General features: G+C 39.5%; 1 protein-coding gene across 4 annotated transcripts in view; it reads right to left on the bottom strand.

The window, feature by feature from the left end:
- The window catches only part of CARMIL1 (capping protein regulator and myosin 1 linker 1), a 238,573-nt gene that overhangs the window by 85,788 nt on the left and 132,959 nt on the right, over window positions 1-19,826 (bottom strand). For all 4 annotated transcript variants that reach the window (XM_037379588.1, XM_037379589.1, XM_037379590.1 and 1 more), the window contains 6 exons: window positions 14,968-15,061; window positions 12,624-12,722; window positions 10,086-10,214; window positions 9,697-9,828; window positions 4,197-4,372; window positions 2,043-2,130 (listed from right to left, as the gene is read on the bottom strand). In XM_037379588.1, the coding sequence (XP_037235485.1) occupies window positions 2,043-2,130; window positions 4,197-4,372; window positions 9,697-9,828; window positions 10,086-10,214; window positions 12,624-12,722; window positions 14,968-15,061 (718 nt within the window). The remainder of the gene's footprint in view (window positions 1-2,042; window positions 2,131-4,196; window positions 4,373-9,696; window positions 9,829-10,085; window positions 10,215-12,623; window positions 12,723-14,967; window positions 15,062-19,826) is intronic.

The following is a 19,826-nucleotide window of genomic DNA, read 5'->3' as shown; positions in this document are numbered from 1 at the left end:
GTCACAAATGCCTTCAAGGAGGCAGGTAGGGAGGAGCTGCAGTCCACCGTTTAACATCCACATGACCCCGGACAACCAGTGGATTGCAGTTTTGTTGAACAAAAAGGGTAAGCAGATGACCTGAGTCAATTATAGCTCACTTAGCCTAGTTTCTACTTCAGAAAAAAAGTCACTGGAAACCTTTATGGATTTATCTTTAATCACACTAAAACGGCTAGAATAATAATTAATGCTAGTCATCATCACATTGGGCAAACTCAGGTCTTGTCGAACAAGGTTTATTTTTCAAATTTGCCTCAAACACTACTGTGTCAATACAACATACACAGATACTTGTAGGTGGCTGAATCAGTAGTACATGACACTCCAATTTAAGGAGCTGGCACAGAACTATACCAGTGCATTTAACTTTTTCTGTATTAAGAGCTAGCTGCCAGCTCTCAGATTGCAGCTGTCAGTTGAAGATTAACACTAACAAATTAGATGGGAGTTCCTCTACCAGCCTTTTTGAGATCCATACTCGTCAATGTTTTCATCAGTGATATACCATCTGAAATAACCTGCAGCTAACAGAAACATAGGAGAGTTAAACAGGGAAAGGGACACATTTCTAATGCAGGCCCAAATGGGTCACAAATCAACTCAAATCAAATGTACATACTATCTTTCCTTAGGAACTAAGAGCACTGGCAATTAGCTATGGACACAATCCTGAAAAGCGGCAAGTGTCAAGTGTCCAGAAGCCATTACTGGGAGGGAGATCTAGCAAACTGAGTCCTGAAAATTATCTGTAACTGAAACACTATCAAAAGGAAGAAATTCTTACCTCCTTGGCTATGTAAACACAAGGAGTAAAGAATATGAGGAGAAAAACAATTTCAGTGCCACATACAGTGACAGCTAAAGCATTGGAATGGTCTGTCTGGTTCTGGGGACCATAATTTTAAAAGAGGCTTTTAAAACAGCTGGAGAAAGTGCAGAGGACTGTTCCTGAAGTGACTCACAAGGCTGGAGAAAATGACTTAGTGTGTTGTGCAACACCTCTGGACAGAGACAGCCCACTGCTCCTGCCAGCTGAGCCTGCTCCAGGACCCGCTGGAGCTAATTAACGTGGCCACTCACACAGCAGGCTGATGCTGCTGCATAGCTCCTGAGACCACAGGTTGTATCTTTACACAATGCTGCTCTGTATCATGACGACACACCCTCAAATAACCCAGTCTTTTAATTTATTTTAAAAGGAAAATAAAAGTGGGGATGGGGAGAGTGATTTTTTTTTTTTTCTGTGTATGAGAACTTCTATAGAGAGGAAATAAAGAGAAACATATATGGTTCCCCTATCTTGTGGGGAAAAGCATCTGAAAAAATTCACAGCTGCAAGCTGAAGCCAAAGCAATTTCAATTAGAAATGAAGAGCCATTTCAATCAGGAGAATGACCACCCACTGGCTTCTTTAAAAAAACAGTACTGGATTCTCCTTAAGAGGCTCACTGCATTAGAAGTAAAAATGTTTTTCTATGGATACACAGCTCTTTATTTAACTGTGCCTCCTGACAGCTCAGCACTTGCAAATAACAGTGTTTCCTATGTTTCTACTCTTTTCTCTTCAAACTTGATACCTACATTTCTGAGGCAGTCTCAAGACTTACCCCTTCTGGGCGCAAGGTCTCAGCAGTCCCTCCCCTAAAGAATGAAATTTCACCTCTCATTTCATGAGCTACCAACCTTTACCATCTCATCAGGACAAGTACTGGTACTGTCCTTAACTAATGACTCAATGCTGCATCCTGATGGAATTTTTAGTTTTAGATCTGACAATAGTGCAAAAGGTAATAGGACAAAAATGTAAAGCAACATCTTCTAAGGTTGCACCTTCCTTAAAACATAGAGGCAAGAATCCCATGATCATATTTCAAATTATGTCAATGATGCCAATGAAAATAAAAGCAATTTCAAAATCAAGCTGTGCTAAGGAGAAACCGAAGTAAATGGCATTGTTAAGATGCCCGGCATATTCAAATATCAGTCAGGCAAATACTCACCAGTTTGTGATGACAATGGGAAAGTGCATCTAGGATTTCATCTACAACTCGGTCAGACAGGAAAGAAGCTACTGTCAGCTTTACTTCACTGTGTGAGGATTAAAAATGAGACAGAGAAATTTTTAATTCATGCAGGAGAATTTTGTCTTTATTACACATTCAACAGTGTAACTATTATCCACAGTGCTATCACTTTATTTGAAGTAAAACATTTGAGCGTGTCAGGATACATGACTGCGGGTTTCTGAAATAAACTCATGAATCACACAATAAACACAAGAGCCTCTGTACCATATTTAACCTGCTTCTAACATTTTTCTAAGACCTGAAATGAAAACATCTGGGTAAGAAATCTGAATAAAAACCACATGTGAAACTTGGCGGGGAACACTCCACCACTGAAGTCAGAGAAACACTCATCTCAGATGAATGGGATTAGGACAGGGGGACAGTGCTGTCCCTTTAGCACTACTGCACTGAACAACTACATGCCACTCGTTTCCTTAATTCCCTCCTGTTTGTCTGCCAGCTGAAGGACAGCCAGCCATGCAGTGCTGCTTCTCCAGTCTTTGCCAAAACAACTTTGCTTCCTCTTTTTGCTCTAGGTAGCCACTTTTTGTCTCAAGAACTTCACGTCAGCCATTCTCATTACACAGATGCACACAGAACACCAACACACCCTGTACACTGAACTGAGGGTTCACTGGTTATTTCCTATCAAGGAATCGTGTACTTTGAATTGCTCCCTTGGGGTCTTTGGCCACAGGACAAATGGCTCAGGCTATGGAGGGCAGATGATTTGCAGATGACAAGCACATACGCCTGAGCTGCAGCCCAAAGCTCCATCTCTCCTGCCTCTACAGTTTCAAAGACAACTGCTACAACTGACCCTTGCCAGCAAGCAACGTGATTTTGTTTCGAGGTGTTTGTGTGTGGATGGAGTTGCATTGGATTAACAAAGCTATTTCTACCTGGGGCTGGGGTTACTGCTGCAGAAAGCCTGTGGAAAAAAAGTAAGGAACTTCTTGGAAAGGCAATGCAATTCATAGGGAGGTAAAATGGTGGCCAAGACATGGTGGGAAGAGAATGAGAGTGAAGGGATTTCCCTCAGTTACTTACATACTAATTTCAAACAATATAAGACATGAAGGGTGACAGTGTGGCACCCTCACCCTGTTGACAGTTGCAGCTTTTACAGGTGGAAGGAACACTCTTATTGTCTCAGGGTCAAGATCTGTTTGATAGAACTGAAGCAAAGAAAACTCACTCCCTGAACCATTTTAAAAACTCCGAGGGCATAGCTGAACTCTTTAACACCTTTTCTTACCAATTTTGCTGCACTCTGCAAAACTGATTTCTAAGTCTTACTGTTTTCTTCTTCTGCAAAGATAGCAGCATCACAATGCAAAATGACATGCTTTTCCATCAAGCAGAAAGGATTCCTTAGCCAAATGATAGCAACTGCAAAGGTTTAAGCACAGGGAAAGTACATTAAACTGCATAAATATATTCTCTGGTATATATTTAATGTGAAAAAAAAAGATGCAGTAAAAGGTCAGGTAAAAGCCTCTTTCTTTTCCCTTTCTGTTTTTTTAAAGAGTGAAGAGCTGTTTAGGGTAACTGTTTCTGCTCCAGGTTTGTGGTTTGAATATCCAGGTTTCCATTTTTTAAGTATGTCTGCCTGCTGTGCACAACTCCCATACAAACAAAAAGTTTTAAAGTGACTGCTACAGCTACAGGACAAGACCAAATGCAGCAACAGACAAAGCACTGCTAATGCTCAAGGCAAGTAAGTGCAATTTCCTTCTATTACAGTAATTCAGTGTTACCTGAGAACATAAATAGGTTTAGCAAAATCTGTAGGAGTCATGAAAATGTTATTTGCGTACCATAAACCAAAACTCGTACTAAATAAAACAGAAGCACATGCATTAACCATGAAGTTAACATCCCTGGAGATTTCAAATATTTGAATCTCCTGAACTAAGTTCACCAGACCTGTAGGGCAATTTCCTGCTCTTTGAATTCCTTTAAATATAGTTTCTTGTGACTCACAAAAGCATTCAAAAAATCTTCTACTACACAAACACACATAAATGCAACCCAAAATCTAAATTCTATAACTAATTTTTTTAGATTAGTCTTTTAAAGTACCTAATTTTATTGAGGATATCAATTCCAGATTGCTCCAAGAGGACATTTTTCACAAAAGTGCGTGGGATGGAAATCTTCTCAGTGCTAGCCTCAATCAGGTCTTCACGGATGTGAGCCTTCTTCATCACATTTGGGCAAAGGTTTTCTGCTGCATCCACCATAGACTCAAGGAGTGTCTGCAGCACAGCAAGCAAAAGGTAACACCAGGTACTGAGATTTTCATTAGCTAGAAGATCACAGCATTATTTTGGTACATAGCACTATGACATTTTTAGACTTGGAATTTTTACATTTTTTTCTTCCTAATTTCCAATCCATTTTGCAATCCAGCTGCAATATAAAAGGTATTATACAAAATAAAGCTAAGAGGGAACAACATACTTGTTTTGAAGATGACCCATCACTATTCTTGTTTGCCTTTTCAAATATGAAACATTTACATCTCTGTTTAACTGTCAAAACAGTAAGTTAGCTTCCCTTGCGCACCCACCACTGCTGCCTCTGCACGCTGCAGAAGCAGCGCATGCCCTGCTATGGCTGCCTTCACTCTAAACTGTGCCCCGAATCAGCGGTTTTCATCAGTGCTCCAGACCTGCCAATTCGTAACAGGCACCAGTATATGAAGAAAGGAAACTCATCAGAATTCGGCAAGCTGTAAAGAGCTGGAATACACCAGCCTACTAAGAAGTAGCTACAAGTGTGATTCACTGTGGGCATACAAATCTTTAATATATGGATCTCATTTACATACATGGAAGTCTGTAGTGAATCTTAGGTGCAGTCAACAATTTTTATTCTTCTTTAATGACTGGTCAAAACCCTAAACCAGGACAGAAGAAAAGCATGCACGCTCCAGAAACAGGACCATGTAACCCCCCAAGCCCCTCAACTTCCCTTTCCTTAAAACAAGTCTCCTCTGCTGAAGGTATGAAGTCAACTCCTTCCCTCTTAGACTTTCTCTTGGAAAAATCTTTCATATATACCTCAATGCTACGGAGTTATGTTATGGAGCCCCTTTCAACTGCATTAGATTTACCTCCTACCTGTGTCTGTGACAAAAGGTAACACTGGCTTAAATCCCATTTTATCACCTACTGGTTTCTTTTGCAAAGCCCAGCTCTGACTAGAAGGCTGAAGAACCCTCACACTACAGGCGCAGGTGAGGGCTCACAGTCCCCCACACAGTCATCCTTGTACGAGCTTGTGTCACAAAAGGTGCAGGAAAGCTCTAATGTACACACGTAAGAATCCAAATGAGACATAGAAACACTACTAGTGCCCTATACCACCGAAACATTTTTCCTCTAATTGCTTTTATTTTTCATACCGAAAAAGATTACGTAGGACCATGGAAGGTATAAAACAGTTAGCTGGTCATCTGGAAAACTACATTTTAAATTCATATTGTTTCATCTACAGGCTGATATGTACCCTGTGTACAGTAAAACAGATTTATTTGTGAACACAAAGGAGTATTTGCTGACAAGACTGGAAATGTTCTTTGTTCAAATTCTCTTCTATATCCACCTTACTCCACCCTTCAGTCCCCGTGACTCCAGAAATCTATTTTAGGTATCTTCAGAAGGCTTTCAACCTTCAATTAGCTTGTTTCAGAGACTGCAAGAGGTCAAGCCTCATCAGCACAGGATTTGAAAACAAACTCTCTACGCCCATTCCCAGCATGAAGTGCTACTTAGGAAAGGAGATGATTCTCTCCAGCAGCTGGTGCCTCTGCACACTGAAGCTGTCTCGCTGCTGCGCTCCAGTGACCATGGGGTCTCCTCAGGCTATGATGCTTCCAAAGTGTCAGGGAAAATAAAGCCACTGTCCTTGGCTCATGCTTCAGCATATGTGCAAGACCCATTTTTTTCAACTTTGAATCCTCTAAACAAGCGGGACAAGCAGCAACTATTAGAAGAAATCAGATCTTTCAACGTATGCCATGTCACCTGCAGCTTTTGAGCAGTTTTCTAAGGTCCGAAGGAAGATGGAAAGAAGAGAGGAACAGGACAGAGTCCAGTTTACTGAAATGGGCCAAGTCATCTCCAGCGAGACTGAAGGTTACAACCAAACAGAAAAAGGTACTTAAATATAAAAAGAAACAAAATCATAGTTTCACTGGAACGGTATAGTAAGTAAGCCTAGCACTAACCTCGGTACTTGTAATAGTACACAAATAATGAACTACACCCCTTGAAAACTCTATCAATTTCCTTTTTCTTCTCTATCTCAGTTCACTGGTAAGTGACCTCAGGCTGAACTCCCCTTATCAGAGCTTTTTTCTCTTTGTATAGCCCTACCGTAACTGGCAATTTTCATATGTAGATACTGAGTAAGAAACAAAACCACCATTACTGCATAATAATTTTAATGATTCAAAGCAGCATCTTTCAGTCTGTAGCTCTTAACTGACTGATTTTTTAAGTGTAGATTCACGAGGACAACACAGCAGCATGAAGTAGCCGCAGCATACAGGGAAGTCTGATCTTTACAACATTTATTTACAGGTATAAGGGACAACTGCCAATACAGCCAATATGGAGCTCGTTTCTGGGTTCCCATGCTTTCTGCATTTTAAGGACTCCTCCTGCACTCCCTCCTTCAATCCCACAGCAGATTCTGGGGCCGTAACACTAATGAAGAGCTTTTCAAGCCCCTGCTGCCATAGCCACATGGAGGATAAAGAACTTCAATGGCAGAGACAACTGAGCCAGGTAAACTACTAATCAGAATTTCTGACACATCCATTTTTTCTCCATGGCATTTATTCACTGGTGCAACTGTCTAGTCTAACTTGAAAAATCACACTCAACTTCCCCAGGAGTTACTGATCTATCACAATCATAGAAGTTATAAAGATTTGCTATGTTGAATTGCAGTTGCAGTCTAAGCATGGTCTTTCAAAATGGATTTTGTGAAGACATGCTGTGTGAAGGTGTCAGGGGGAAGTAAAAGGAAAGACTAAAGACCTTGCCTGAGAATTTTCGAATTAATTTTTACTCAAAATACTCAAGAGAATGTGCGATTTAGAAGTTGAATAGAGTTTGAATCTCTTAAGTGCACAACTGAATATAGTTTCTTCAGCGGTGGATTTTAGCTGTTGGTTTCACATTGACTATTATTGTATCTACAGAAATCTTTCCCTGCCCCCTACTTCCATCCCAAAACCTTTCAGGAATGGAAACTCATAGCTACAGATATTGACTGTGGAGAGGCAAATGTTTCAGTCACAAAGCCACAAATGCCAGTCAGCAGGCATGCAGAAAGAAGAGAACAAAGTCCTCCCCATAATTACTGACTTAACATTTAGGAGAAAGACACAGTGAGGAAAAGGACTGGAGGATGATGATATCTAAAGAAAAAAATGGAACAGGTGACTGAGCCAGCAAGCCCTTTGCACTAGGACGGAAATTAGAAGGAATAGTTCAAGCACTCCTGTCCTTACAAAACAATCTTTTCTTGCCTAAGCACCATTTATCTGGCTTACTATTTTCTCTTGGGCCTTTGCCAACTGAATAAAGCATCTCCAGGTTCTGTGTATGCAGTGACACCACCAGGACAAGAGAAATGCAAGGGCCTTGCTATAATTTCTCCTTCGGCCAACTCAACTCACTCCAAGATGTTGCTCTTCCCTATTCTAACTCCTTTCTCCCCACCTCCCTTCGCTATTTTGAAGTTACAAAAAACAAAAACAAAAACAAAAAACCAACCTTAAAAAAAAAAAATCTCTTATTTGCCTGAAGAGTGTTCACTGTCTTTACCCAATTTCCAAGTACTTTCTAGAATCGGGCTCTGGTTGCTATGGAAGCTAAAAATCAAAACTCCACTTAGAGCACATAGGATGTTTTTCCAGCAATTACAAAATGAACTGTACTTACAGAACTTATCTATATTCATAAATAATAAACTGCATATAATGTTCTGAACTGACCTAATGAAGTGAAAAAAAATCCTAATCCGTGTCCAACATTTTCTCCTCCATGCAAAGTACGCCACCACAGAACTCAAAGGAAAACCTCTCAGACTTGAGTGTAAAATTAATAACAACGAGTGATACAATACACAAAGAGCATTTTGACTTTATAGTTTCTTGTAAGGCACTTAAACTTTAACACCACACAAATCAAATGTAAAAGTTAGAATGGTAGAGCTAAAGTGCCCTTTGCTGTAAATGAGTAAAAGCATAAATGAAAGACCCATTAACTCAGTCTTATGCCAGGAACTATGAATGACATTCCAAATGCCGAAGAGGCTTTCCACTCCCCCACCCCCACTTCTATAAGCTCTCCAAAATGCGCAGGACTTATTTAAGTGCATGAGCCCTGCACAAAGGGCTGACCTGACTATTCCCATCCCAATAATAGCCTAGAAGCTCCACTGGGAAGAATCTTGTGGATAAATCACTTTCATGTCTGCAGAAATTAAAGAAGAGATAATGAATCTTTACCTTATGTCACATAATGAGGGAGTAAAATCTTAAAAATTCAGCACCATTTTCCTCCTCATTAACTTTTTAATTTCAAACCAGTAATTAGTAGTGTGGTATTATTATTGTTCTTCATTATATTCCCACTAACTGAAGTATTTTCATGTTGTTTCAACCAAGAGTTCAACCTTTACTTTCAGATTACTTGATAAATTTAAATACAGGAAAACACAAGCAAGATAGTTTAATTATCAACTTAAATTGATCTGCATTGCCTCAGAACCATATTCTAAATTTATTGGCTTCCACACAGATCCCAACAGTTGCAAATGTTTCCCCACCTTGACTTCTTCCTGGACTGATACCTTTGCACATGCTGTACGGATGACTCTTCCTTGTTTATTATATAGTAAGATCTAACATAATTGAAGGTAGAAGTTTCTGAGCAAAAGCTGGCTGAACACACAGGTGAGAAGATTTACAGACCAATGTCATCTATTTCAAGAACTGAGGTTTGACAGGCAACTTGGGAAAAGATTTCCTGTAAAGCTGCCTGCTAGTTCTTGGGGCACTCTCAACATATACAACTTACCTAAGCCAAACAGTTAAAGTGAAAATTCTGTGCCAGGTTCAAAAATGGTCACTGGGAAAAAAATTCTCCAGTGGAGTCTATAGAAAAGCAGCTTTCACTCCAGTGGGATAACTTAACTAGTGAGTACTTTTCTGCAGAGCATGAGACTTTTTAAGGTGTTTGAGAGATACCTTTAACAACGGCCTAAGGAGCAATTGGTAAGTCTTCCTCTTCTAGAAGATGAAGTAAGATGACAAACAGTGTATGCTCCTTCTGCCCACTGCAAACGCTACAGCAATTTTTTTTCATTCCAACCAGGCAAGTATCCAGGTAATAAAGTACAAAGTTAAGCTAACAATGAAAAGATAGCTTATGCACAAATATGCTTAAAAGTGTAAGAAAAGAAAAAAACATAGAAGTGTGGCACATCTGCATCTAGCACAGAAGATCGCAGATTTAGTTATTTCTGCATGTGAGAGATGGTAACACATCCATCCACAGACCTTAAGTTGCTCATCCACAACCCTTGTGACTTCTCCAGCCATGGATTCAAGTGTCTCTTGGATTGGATTGGACAGCGAACCATTTGCTCCTGCCCAAGAAGCTCCACCGAGGTGATAAAGATTTGGTAAGAGCTGTAAGACAGAAAGAATATCTTTGGCAAGTAGGCTCATCACTACCCGTCTTCAAATCTGGACAAATAGTAGGAAGCCTCTCTGCTAAATCCAAGTCTTTATAAATCATGATTAGTCACTTTAAGTACTACCTGAAGCTGATCATCTGAAGAAAATACTTTTGAAACACACTGTTATTTTGACTCCCCAAAAAGAGAAAAGCTTAAAGTACACATTGAACTGCTCTCAGTATTACCAGTATGCCGGGAAAGACTTACTGTTTTCGAGTTCTTAGCATCCCGCATAAGCCGTTCTGCAGATTTGACATCTTCCTGTACAGCATCCACACCACAATTTCTTAAAGAATTGAGATGATCTTGCACTTTTACACATATTCTGTCAATCATCTACTTGAACAAAAGAAATAGAAAAGATAAAACATCAGAAGGCTGGTCAAACACAAACTGAATTCAGTCTAGGTAGGAAACCAATAGCAGAACAATGAGATTTGTAGTGATCTGAAAATGCATAATCAGAGCTTGGAAGTATGTCCATGCTACTGAGGGAAAGCGTTGTATCTCATAAAGACAATTAAACGCTGGAAAAATAAATAAAGCTTTAACATAAAAAAAATCTAAATGCTTTGGAATATTTCCACCACAATTTCCTGCAGGATAACTGCAAATAACCAGTAAGTTACAGAGCCTCAAGTGTTGTTCTGTTTTTTGGAGCAAGTTTAATGCTGAAAACATTATCGATATACCTAGCACTTAGCTTTGAACATCCCTCAATTGTTACAAAGTTCAGACAGTAAGAGAGAGCTCTGTCACTATTCATTCAGCAACACCAACAGAGATTTCTCATGTGTAAGCAAAATGCAATTGTGCAGGCTTCTGGGGTACTCTTTCAAAATGTAAATATTCCTAGTTGCAAGGGAACTATAAGTACCAAAGTAGAAGTTTCCATCAGTCCTTTCACAGTGGGAGAAATTGAACTTAATCTGTATCTGCAACACAATTCATTCAACACGCTGCAAATACAGGGCAGGTGGTATGTACGTATCCTTACAAGACAAACTGACATATGCCCGATATATAGTCAGTTCTGATTAAGATACATGGGGCAGGGAGATACAATAGTTAAAAGTCTTTATTAGCCCACATAGCATTCAATAGAACTGGTTATTTGACATTTTGAAACAACATCTGAATGCACATATCATCATACAAAGTCTAGAGTTCTAGCATCTTATATCATTAGCAACGAGAACAAATGATTTCACAGCATGTTCCTTTTCTGCTCCACATGACTCTTCCTCTTTAAAGGCTTTTGGGTGTGAGGTTTTTTGTATAAGTACAAAAAGCTAATTAATTATTAGACAGTGGAAAGTCTCATTGGGGCATCTGGACAAACCCCCCCCCCCCACTCTGGGAATAATAATGCAATTCCACCATACTAACTAAAGAATCTTTTCCAGCTCTTTAAAAACTGTTTTTAAAATCCATCCTTATTGTACACAATTTAATATAGAAATTAGTAATCTTACTCTACTTTCAAAACAACAATAAATTACATTTACTGAAAGCTGATATGTGCGTGTGGTTACTGAGGAAAGCACAGCTGAAATCACCAAGCTATAAAAAGATCTGAGCTTAATTCATATGGAGATTATTAACTTGGGGCATTGGAACAGATAAATTACTAAAATAAAGTGATACTGCTCTTGCAGGTTTTAGTGCCTGTACATCTCCCACTTACCATCTTCTCTATCAAGAGGTTAAAGCACAATTTCAGGTTCTAGTAGTAAAACTTTGTCCCATTAAATTTTAATAACACAGGTAGAAAAAGGCCACTTTGAATTAAGATTCACCAAAAAAAAGTAAAGCAGAGAACACAGAAATTTCATTGACTCAGCTGAAGAGCAGAAGAGATATTCCTCTCCTGTTTGCTGGAGTTTCCTATTTGCATGGGAACACATCTGGTGTGAACAAACATGGAAGTAAATTTAAAAGGAAAGCCATGACAAGTTTTATTCTTATACCACCTTGCTTCACTGGTGTACTAGAGCTGAAAACAGCCCTGAGGGGTACTGCAAGAAATGCACTAGAAGAGAGAGAACTGTAAGGTACCACAGAAAACATTTGTAGTCCTCTCAAGAGAAAGGACGAAAAAAACAGATAACACATGGCATTTAGGAAACCTGGTAGTGGTTGACAAAACACAAAAGCTTACCAGCTTCAAGCAGTATTTTGGGCTGTGTTAGACAGAGAGCCTTTTCAGCTGTCCAGACTACACAGTACAGAAGACTTCTTTGCTTAGAGGGAGGAGGGAGCAAAGGAGGGTAGCTTTCCATGATACCCATAGTTCTGAAGATGTAAGGTAGACTATGAGTTACTCTCCAAGCCTGCTTACTCTGGTGGTACTACATGGTTGCTCAGTACCAGGCAGAGACTGGAACCAACTCCGACACCAACTCTGGTGAATCACCTTATGATGATGCTTGTCACACTGATGACAGTCTGCTGAAAAGTCAGACTCTCAAGCGTAAATGAACCAAACCGTTCCTGGTTCCAGCAGTGGCTCACTCCAAAACAGCTCAGGTCTTTCTCTACACAGTACTACTATACATTAGCCCTGTCTCTCACAAAAGGTATTTTTCCTTCCAAAAATATTATCATTGATAATTATTCTTGGGAAATGAAGTGTCACCCAGGAGGCACATCTTGCTTTAAGCTAGTCCAACAGAATGAGAGAGAACTCTATCCCCAGACAGATTTTATACACCAAGTAAGTACCAGTAAGGAACAAGTTCTCACCTGCTGAGTGGTACTAGTGACAATGCCTTGCTGCAGCCGGTATGCTTGCTCCTGTAGGTACTTTCTGGTCTCGTGGTTACGAAGCAAGTAGTTTTCTATCTAAAAAAGAAAAAGATATTAGGAAGCTGATTTGACTGTCCCCATTGTAATGTGCTTTTGATTTTGCCGCTGTATCAGAAACGTGGACTGACAGGAAAAAACTGCCTGAGTATTTGTTATCTGCAAACCTTATTCTGTGTGTCTCGCTGCTTAATAATCACGTTGGCAAAGAGTTGTTCATTCACGGACTAATGAAACATTGTTAAACACTGTGATTTTGCCAGTGTTTTCTGAATTAGTCTTTTATTTTGAACAGTTTCATAAGTTACAGATCCAGGTTTGAGAAACATTTGAGGGGACTCTATCCATAAAAGTGTTGTTGTAGAGACCACGATGACACAAGGTAGTCAGTTTATTACTTTCAGATGCATTCAGCCCACTGCAAAGACACAGATTTAAATAGCAGTATGGGCTGGAGGCAACATAAAATATCTAAAAGTGCCTAACTGATACAGAAGGCTCAGTTCAGAAGTTAGACTTAAGTCTAAGTAGTACATAAGTGCTCTTCAAAGACATGATTTGAAAATGATTCCTACTCACAGCTGCTGGTCACAACCTACCACAACTGTCACCAGCAGTCAACACACACCATCAGCCAGCTTAATGGCATGCAACATAACCCCCTAACCTGGCTCCATTAAACTTCTGTCAAAAAAACATGCTAGCAAACTGTTTACGGTTCATCAAAGGTGATGTACCTCATCTAAAAGGAAGAGAGGGTAAAACATTGGGTGAAGAGCCAGCATATTGTGAAGCAGAGACTAAGAGGGATAGTTACCTCTAAACCTGCATCAGCAGCAAGAGTGGCAACAGTCCAGCCATGCCCCACAGTAATGCACGGTTTATCCAGTTTGCCCACATTGTGTGCTGCAGAGATACCGGAGCTTGGGAAGTATATTATGTCCATCTGGTGCTGGACCAGGGCCAGGAGCACGCTCATTGTATTTAAGCTGTGGTCTACTGATGCTTACAGACCCTCCTGAGACGTTAGTCAGTTCAGGTGTCCCTGCACCAGGCATGACAGCTCAGTCCATGCGGCCAGACATTCCTGCATGCGTGGAATTGGCTGCATTCACAGCACCACTCCCAAGACTGTTACCTTTTTTTGGAGAGAACTTAACTCGTGTTGTGTAAAGGAAGTCTGAACCACACATGTTAAAACAAACTCAGAGCCAAAAAGTTTTAGCAACACTGAAATGAATTAAAGAAAATGCTCTTTGTACCTAATGGCTAATTAACACGTAGAATTTAAATCCCCATGGCCAGAAGCTTCACGATATTTTTTTCAGAGATGCATCCTCATTCTAGACGTGAATCTATCTACAATTATATTAAATGTAAGAAAAACATCCATGCCCACAATTCAGATTTTTAAAGCAGAATTTAGATCTTTTTCATGCATCAAAGAGAAAGGTGCTAACTACCAGCACTTTTCCCTGTGAGAACCACTTTACTGAAAATTCCTTTACTAATCAGGATCATAGACATTTGCTTTTTAAATCACAGTTATCTGTAAGAACTATTTATAAGTTTTTTATGACCCTACCCTGGCTGAAGGAAAACTACTCATTAAAAAAATGTGAACTGTATGCTTTCTGATTGAGCGGGAGGCTCATTTGGAGCTCGCAAGATTTAATATATTAAAAGTCAGCTGGGAATTTTATAAGTCATGCAAGTGGAACTGCTACAGATACTGTCAACACCTCTTCACCCAAAAGAACAAGTTGGTGCAGTTGTTTATCTAGGGCAACATAGTGTGTGACTTTTATATGTACAATATAAAACACAGGCACTAAATGTTTTTATCCTCCCTCAAATTAAAGCGCATCCTTTGTCTTGTACAGCACTGACTGCACTTTTTATGCCAAAATAAAAAATACGTACCCATAATTCTATGCACATGGAAATAGCCACAAGCACATATGCAATAAACATGCCAGTTTCTAACTCTCCCTATCATAGTTAGGTATACAGCAATACAAGGTCTAGTTTGCACTTACTTAGTTACGACTTTTTGATACTACACTATTGCATTCCATCAGCCTTCACTCCAACCATTCTTTGGAATAAAACTCCCTACATGTTCTTGCAGCACTTGATTACTACGTATATGCCCATGCAAATCAAAAAATCAAAGAATCTAACCTAGAATTCTTACTCAGGCAAGCATGAAGTAACAGCCGCTTAAAATTATTACTTTATTTTTAGTGGTTTTAATTCTGTACGTTTGTGGTATATGCAATACCTTTTGCAGTGCCTCTTCTGTTTTCTCAGGGTTTGTTTTAAGCGCTTGGGAAGCATCATTCATCGGTATAGGCATGAATCTCAAAGTGTAATTCCTAACAAAAAATAAAAGAAAAAGATTTCTTAGTAGTAAAAGTTAACCTAACTACTGTATCTCTTTATGAAGAATAAACTAAAGGGAGAAATAAGATGCATCTAGCTTGTCCATGGAAGGTACTAAGAAACTATTTTTCACATTTGTAAGTGGAGTAACTGGAGGCATGCGTGCTCCTTTTTGCTGCTAATTCTTCCTTGCCACTAGATAGTGGAGATTCTGAAAAGCAAAAAATGCAGTTAGATGGCCAGTGCCCAGTAACTGTCAATTAAAAAGGCCTAGCTGTTCTCTGTACCTTTGTGCACAAGGTTGGATGACGTTTTCCTGTATCGAAACAGAACAGGGACTATTAGTGCCTGCTGGCAATTCTATCAGATCTAAGTCTAAATGGAAATATTCAGTAACAGACAGATAGCAACTGAGACTGAGTTTTGAAAATTTACTATTTATTAACTTCTTGAATTTACAACAATTTGAAGATGCTAGATTTTTAATAAAAGCTGACAAAACAAGCATAGCTTCTCCACATTGCTTCATGCAAACATTTGCTCCCTGCGTTTTACTTATTTGTTTGCAAAATATTTCTGTAGCTTTGTCCATCTGCTGTGATATGAGAATAAAGATAGGGCTTTGGTTGTGAGCCAAAATTACATTTAAACTCTGAGAACATAAATTGGCTAGCATAACACAGTTAAACCTAAAAGGCTCCATGCAGTGGTATGTCCACACACCTTCAGATTTGAATAAACAAAAAAAAAAAAAAAAAAAAAGCAGGAACTTCTTAAAACCTGGAAAGGAGATTATTCTTCCTTTTTTCAATTAGTTCTAATTTCCTGCAAACATCTCTTCCTCCCACTGTCTGTCTGTTCCTCTTCCATCCAGAGCTACGTAAGTATGGTGAGAAGTCTCAGAGCACTTTAAAGTTGACAATTTCAACTGAGTCAACTCCGTTGACTTCAATGGACCCATTCCTCACTCGATGCACTAACTCCAACAACAGACACGCCAACTCCTGTGAAACTCCGAGATTCTTTCAATTCCTCTCCCACTGGCTGAGCCGCCACATGAAACACCACTCTCTGAAGGACCACAGTCTTTTGAACTGCCAAACACACCAGTTCCTCATTGATACTACCCAATGTTTTACCTTAAATGATAACAGAAGACTTCAACATTTCTTCCCCAATGTAAACATGGCTATGTACAGCTGTCAGTGCAGGCAGTTACTCACATGGAGTCAGCAAGGTCCCTGCCCTTCCACTGTGTCCAACTGCTTACTGCATCACAGCCAGAAAATTCACTTTTCTTTCTAGTTGTCTTGTCCTTCAGAAGAACTGCGCAAACTATACAGGCCATGTTGTCCTCATGTAATACTAAACAGTGAAGAACTGGCTGTCCACCAGCATAGGGAAAATTTTTAGATGTCAAAGATACCAAGCTCAAAGACAGATAATAATTACAGAACTTGTGAATTGCCTGACTACTACCTGGCAGGTGGGGTATTTATTTAGTTGAAAAGAAACAAAGGTAGATTTCCAAGGATCTCTGCAGCTGTCTGACATTTAATACATCCCATTCATTGACATCTGTAATTGCCAGCTCTCATGCTAGTAATTATATGCTAAATTCAATTTAGTCAAAGGCTTAGTGCACCTTCCCTCACCCACACATAGGTAGTGGAGGAAAATGAAAGGCAAGGAGATTTCATGGACATACAGTCACAAGAGGCAGAACTTCAGAAGACCACTGCCCTAAGGAAAGCTCTGTACTTGGTTTCCTTCCAGACAGACATCATTGTATCAGAATGCTACTTCATTTTAATCTAAAAATTAACCGGCTCTTGGGGAGGGGTTGGGGGGGTAACTTAAAGCTCGCTTTTCAACTTTGATTGTAGGAGCAATATTTATCTTCACACTTCATTTTTCTCTGCTTCCTTTGAAGTCTAAAATATTCCTCCATTCCTTTTATTAACACTCCACTTGTCTCATGTAACACTGTACACTACCAACTCAGTAATCCAGTAATTTTACAACACATTAATACTCTCAGCAAAATACCTGTATTTAAAGGATGCTTAATTTCAGAGAGGCGCTCAGACACTGGAAAGGATGTCTCAAAAACCTTTCTCTCCCTTAACATACAGCATGTGTGACAACCGTCCTACATTTCATCACATGTTATTTCCCTTGTAATAACTTCTGCTCCATTCATGACACACTCTTTGTCTTTGCTGTAGAGTGAGGATTTTATTGTCTGTTTTTACAAAAATGGGAATAATATCATCTGTTTTGCGCGCTTAGGCATGTGAATTTCATGTCACTGCTAAGGGAAGAATTCATAGCCCTCTAACAAATTCCAGCATTTCCCATGAGATTTTAGAACTTGAAACATTTCTTCAGTCAGTCCATACAGAAAAAAATGTATTTTAGAAATTAATATGGGGCAATAACATACAGTTCTACGACAGAGTGGGCTCTAGGCTATAAAGCACACAAGAACATGCTTATTTTCATATTAAAATTACAGAGATACAAGTGCCTGTTTAATGGCAAGGCTGAATAGGATGCCTTTTCTCAAATGCTCTCCTGAACTGACACCTGTCCCAGACTCTACAGAAGATCCTCTTAGCATCTCGCATCAGCTGGCTGGGACACCCCTGGGGCAACTCTGTCAACAGCCATGCTCCTGGAATTCCCTTGTAGAAACAACGTTTTCACACAACTATGAACAGATGAAGAAAAGCTGGGAGGAGGGGAAAAAAAAAACCCAAACAGTCTTCAGATTACTTCAGTCTGGTTTTAAGTCTATTACTACCCCTCCCAGTTCTCCTCAGCCTCCTCATCATACTATGAAAGCCTAGCTTTCTCCTTTTTTGTGGTTTAGTATGATTATTTTTCCCAAGAACAAATTCCAAGCAAAATGCACAACACACATACCCACAAGCATCTTCAGTATGAGCAACGATTCTTTCCTACACAATATCGATGGTTTCACATATTTTTAGGAAACATAGGGTGGAGGATGTTCTCAGTATGTCTTTGAGATGGACTGCTTAAAGGCTAATTGTTTTCAGCCAGTATTGACAGTCCCCCTCCTGCAAGTTTAAACTCTCGTTGCTTGTGGCTTAGGTTGTGATATTATCAATGGGTTTCACAATTTTAAAATGTTAGAAGAGACATAAAATTACCTCAGTATTGAAGCTAAACAAATGAGATGTCACCTCAAAGTGCACTGTCACACAATTATCTGTAGCAATTTTTTTTTTTTTTCTCCTTAGATTATTTGGTTTTGCCTTCGGATTTTCCCCTCCTTTCTAATTACTTATCCGAGCACTTCAGAACAGAAAAGTTACAGGATCATAGAATCATTTAAGTTGGAAAAGACCTTTGAGATGATCCGAGTCCAACTGTTACCCAAACACTGCCAAGTCCACCACTAAACCATACCCCTAAGCACCAAATCTACACGTCCTGTAAATGCCTCCAGGGATGGTTACTCAATCCTGGGCAGCCTCTTCCAATGCCAGACCACCCTTTCAGCAAAGAAATTTTTCCTAATATCCATTCTAAACCTCCCCTGGTGCAACTTGAGGCCATTTCTTCTTGTCCTATCACTTGTTATCCGGGAGAAGGGATTGAGCCCCATGTTGCTACACCCTCCTTTCAGGCAGCTGTAGAGAGCAATAAGGTCCCCCCTGAGCTGCCCTTTCTCCAGGCTGAACAACCCCAGTTCCCCCAGCCGCTCCTCATCAGACTTGTGCTCCAGACCCTTCACCAGCTTCGCTGCCCTTCTCTGGACACGCTCCAGCACCCCAATGTCCCTCCTGCAGTGAGGGGCCCAGAACTGAATGCAGTATTTGAGGTGTGGCTTCACCAGTGATACTAACCAGAAAATAAATTTATTTTCTTTTCTACCAGACTCTCATAAATGTACAAGCTATTGCTTTCTAAAAGAGAAATGTCTGTAAGTTGAGAAATAACCTTTGCAAATTATTATTCACTACTATCAATGGAATCACTCGAAGATGATTTGCTTAATTACACATCATTTATATAATTTCCCCCATCAGTGCAATTTTGAAACCAAGTATATAAACTACAACAGTTCCATAAAACAAATAACTTTATAAGCTCTAGCCCCATGACCCCTCCAAGGGTTAAGATGCTCCCCTAAGTAGTTACAGTTTTGCAAGACATTTCTTGTCTAGAAACTACCAATTGTATGTTACCTTCACCTTCTACAGACAGCCTTTGTTCCCATCCAAGGCATTTAATGACATGAAACAACCGCAACTGCTGCTTAATTTAAATCTGTAATTTTTTCCTCTTAAGAAAAGTAATAATAACATATAAAAAAAAAAAAAGAGATGGAGATGGAGAGAGATGAAAGTAATTTAGCATCTATCACTGGTAAGGGCTACAACTGTAAGCTCAGGGAAGCAAAATGACCCAGGCCATAGCGATTACAATGAATAATCATGGTTCTGTAAATCATCACTATTAGTTTCAGTTTGCTGGGGGAAAGAAAAAAAAAGTCAGACCACAAAGGCATGCTTCAGTAATTTTCTGTTATTATATACAGCTTCATTCACTGACTAGAATAGAATTTCTGCATGCTATCAACACAAGAGAATGAATAAAAAGGGAAAATATTCCCAAATTCAGTATTTTAATTCTAATAGCATAACTCAACAGCCTCAATGCTGATAGTACAGTATGGATGAAAGAGCCACAGAGCCTTTTCCCATCCTTTTGAAGGATGTGAAG

This window comes from Falco rusticolus, chromosome 3 (assembly GCF_015220075.1).
Source record: "Falco rusticolus isolate bFalRus1 chromosome 3, bFalRus1.pri, whole genome shotgun sequence".
Taxonomy (NCBI): Eukaryota; Metazoa; Chordata; class Aves; order Falconiformes; family Falconidae; genus Falco; species Falco rusticolus.
Note: the sequence above shows the minus strand (reverse complement) of the source record. Positions and strands in the feature narration are given on the sequence as shown.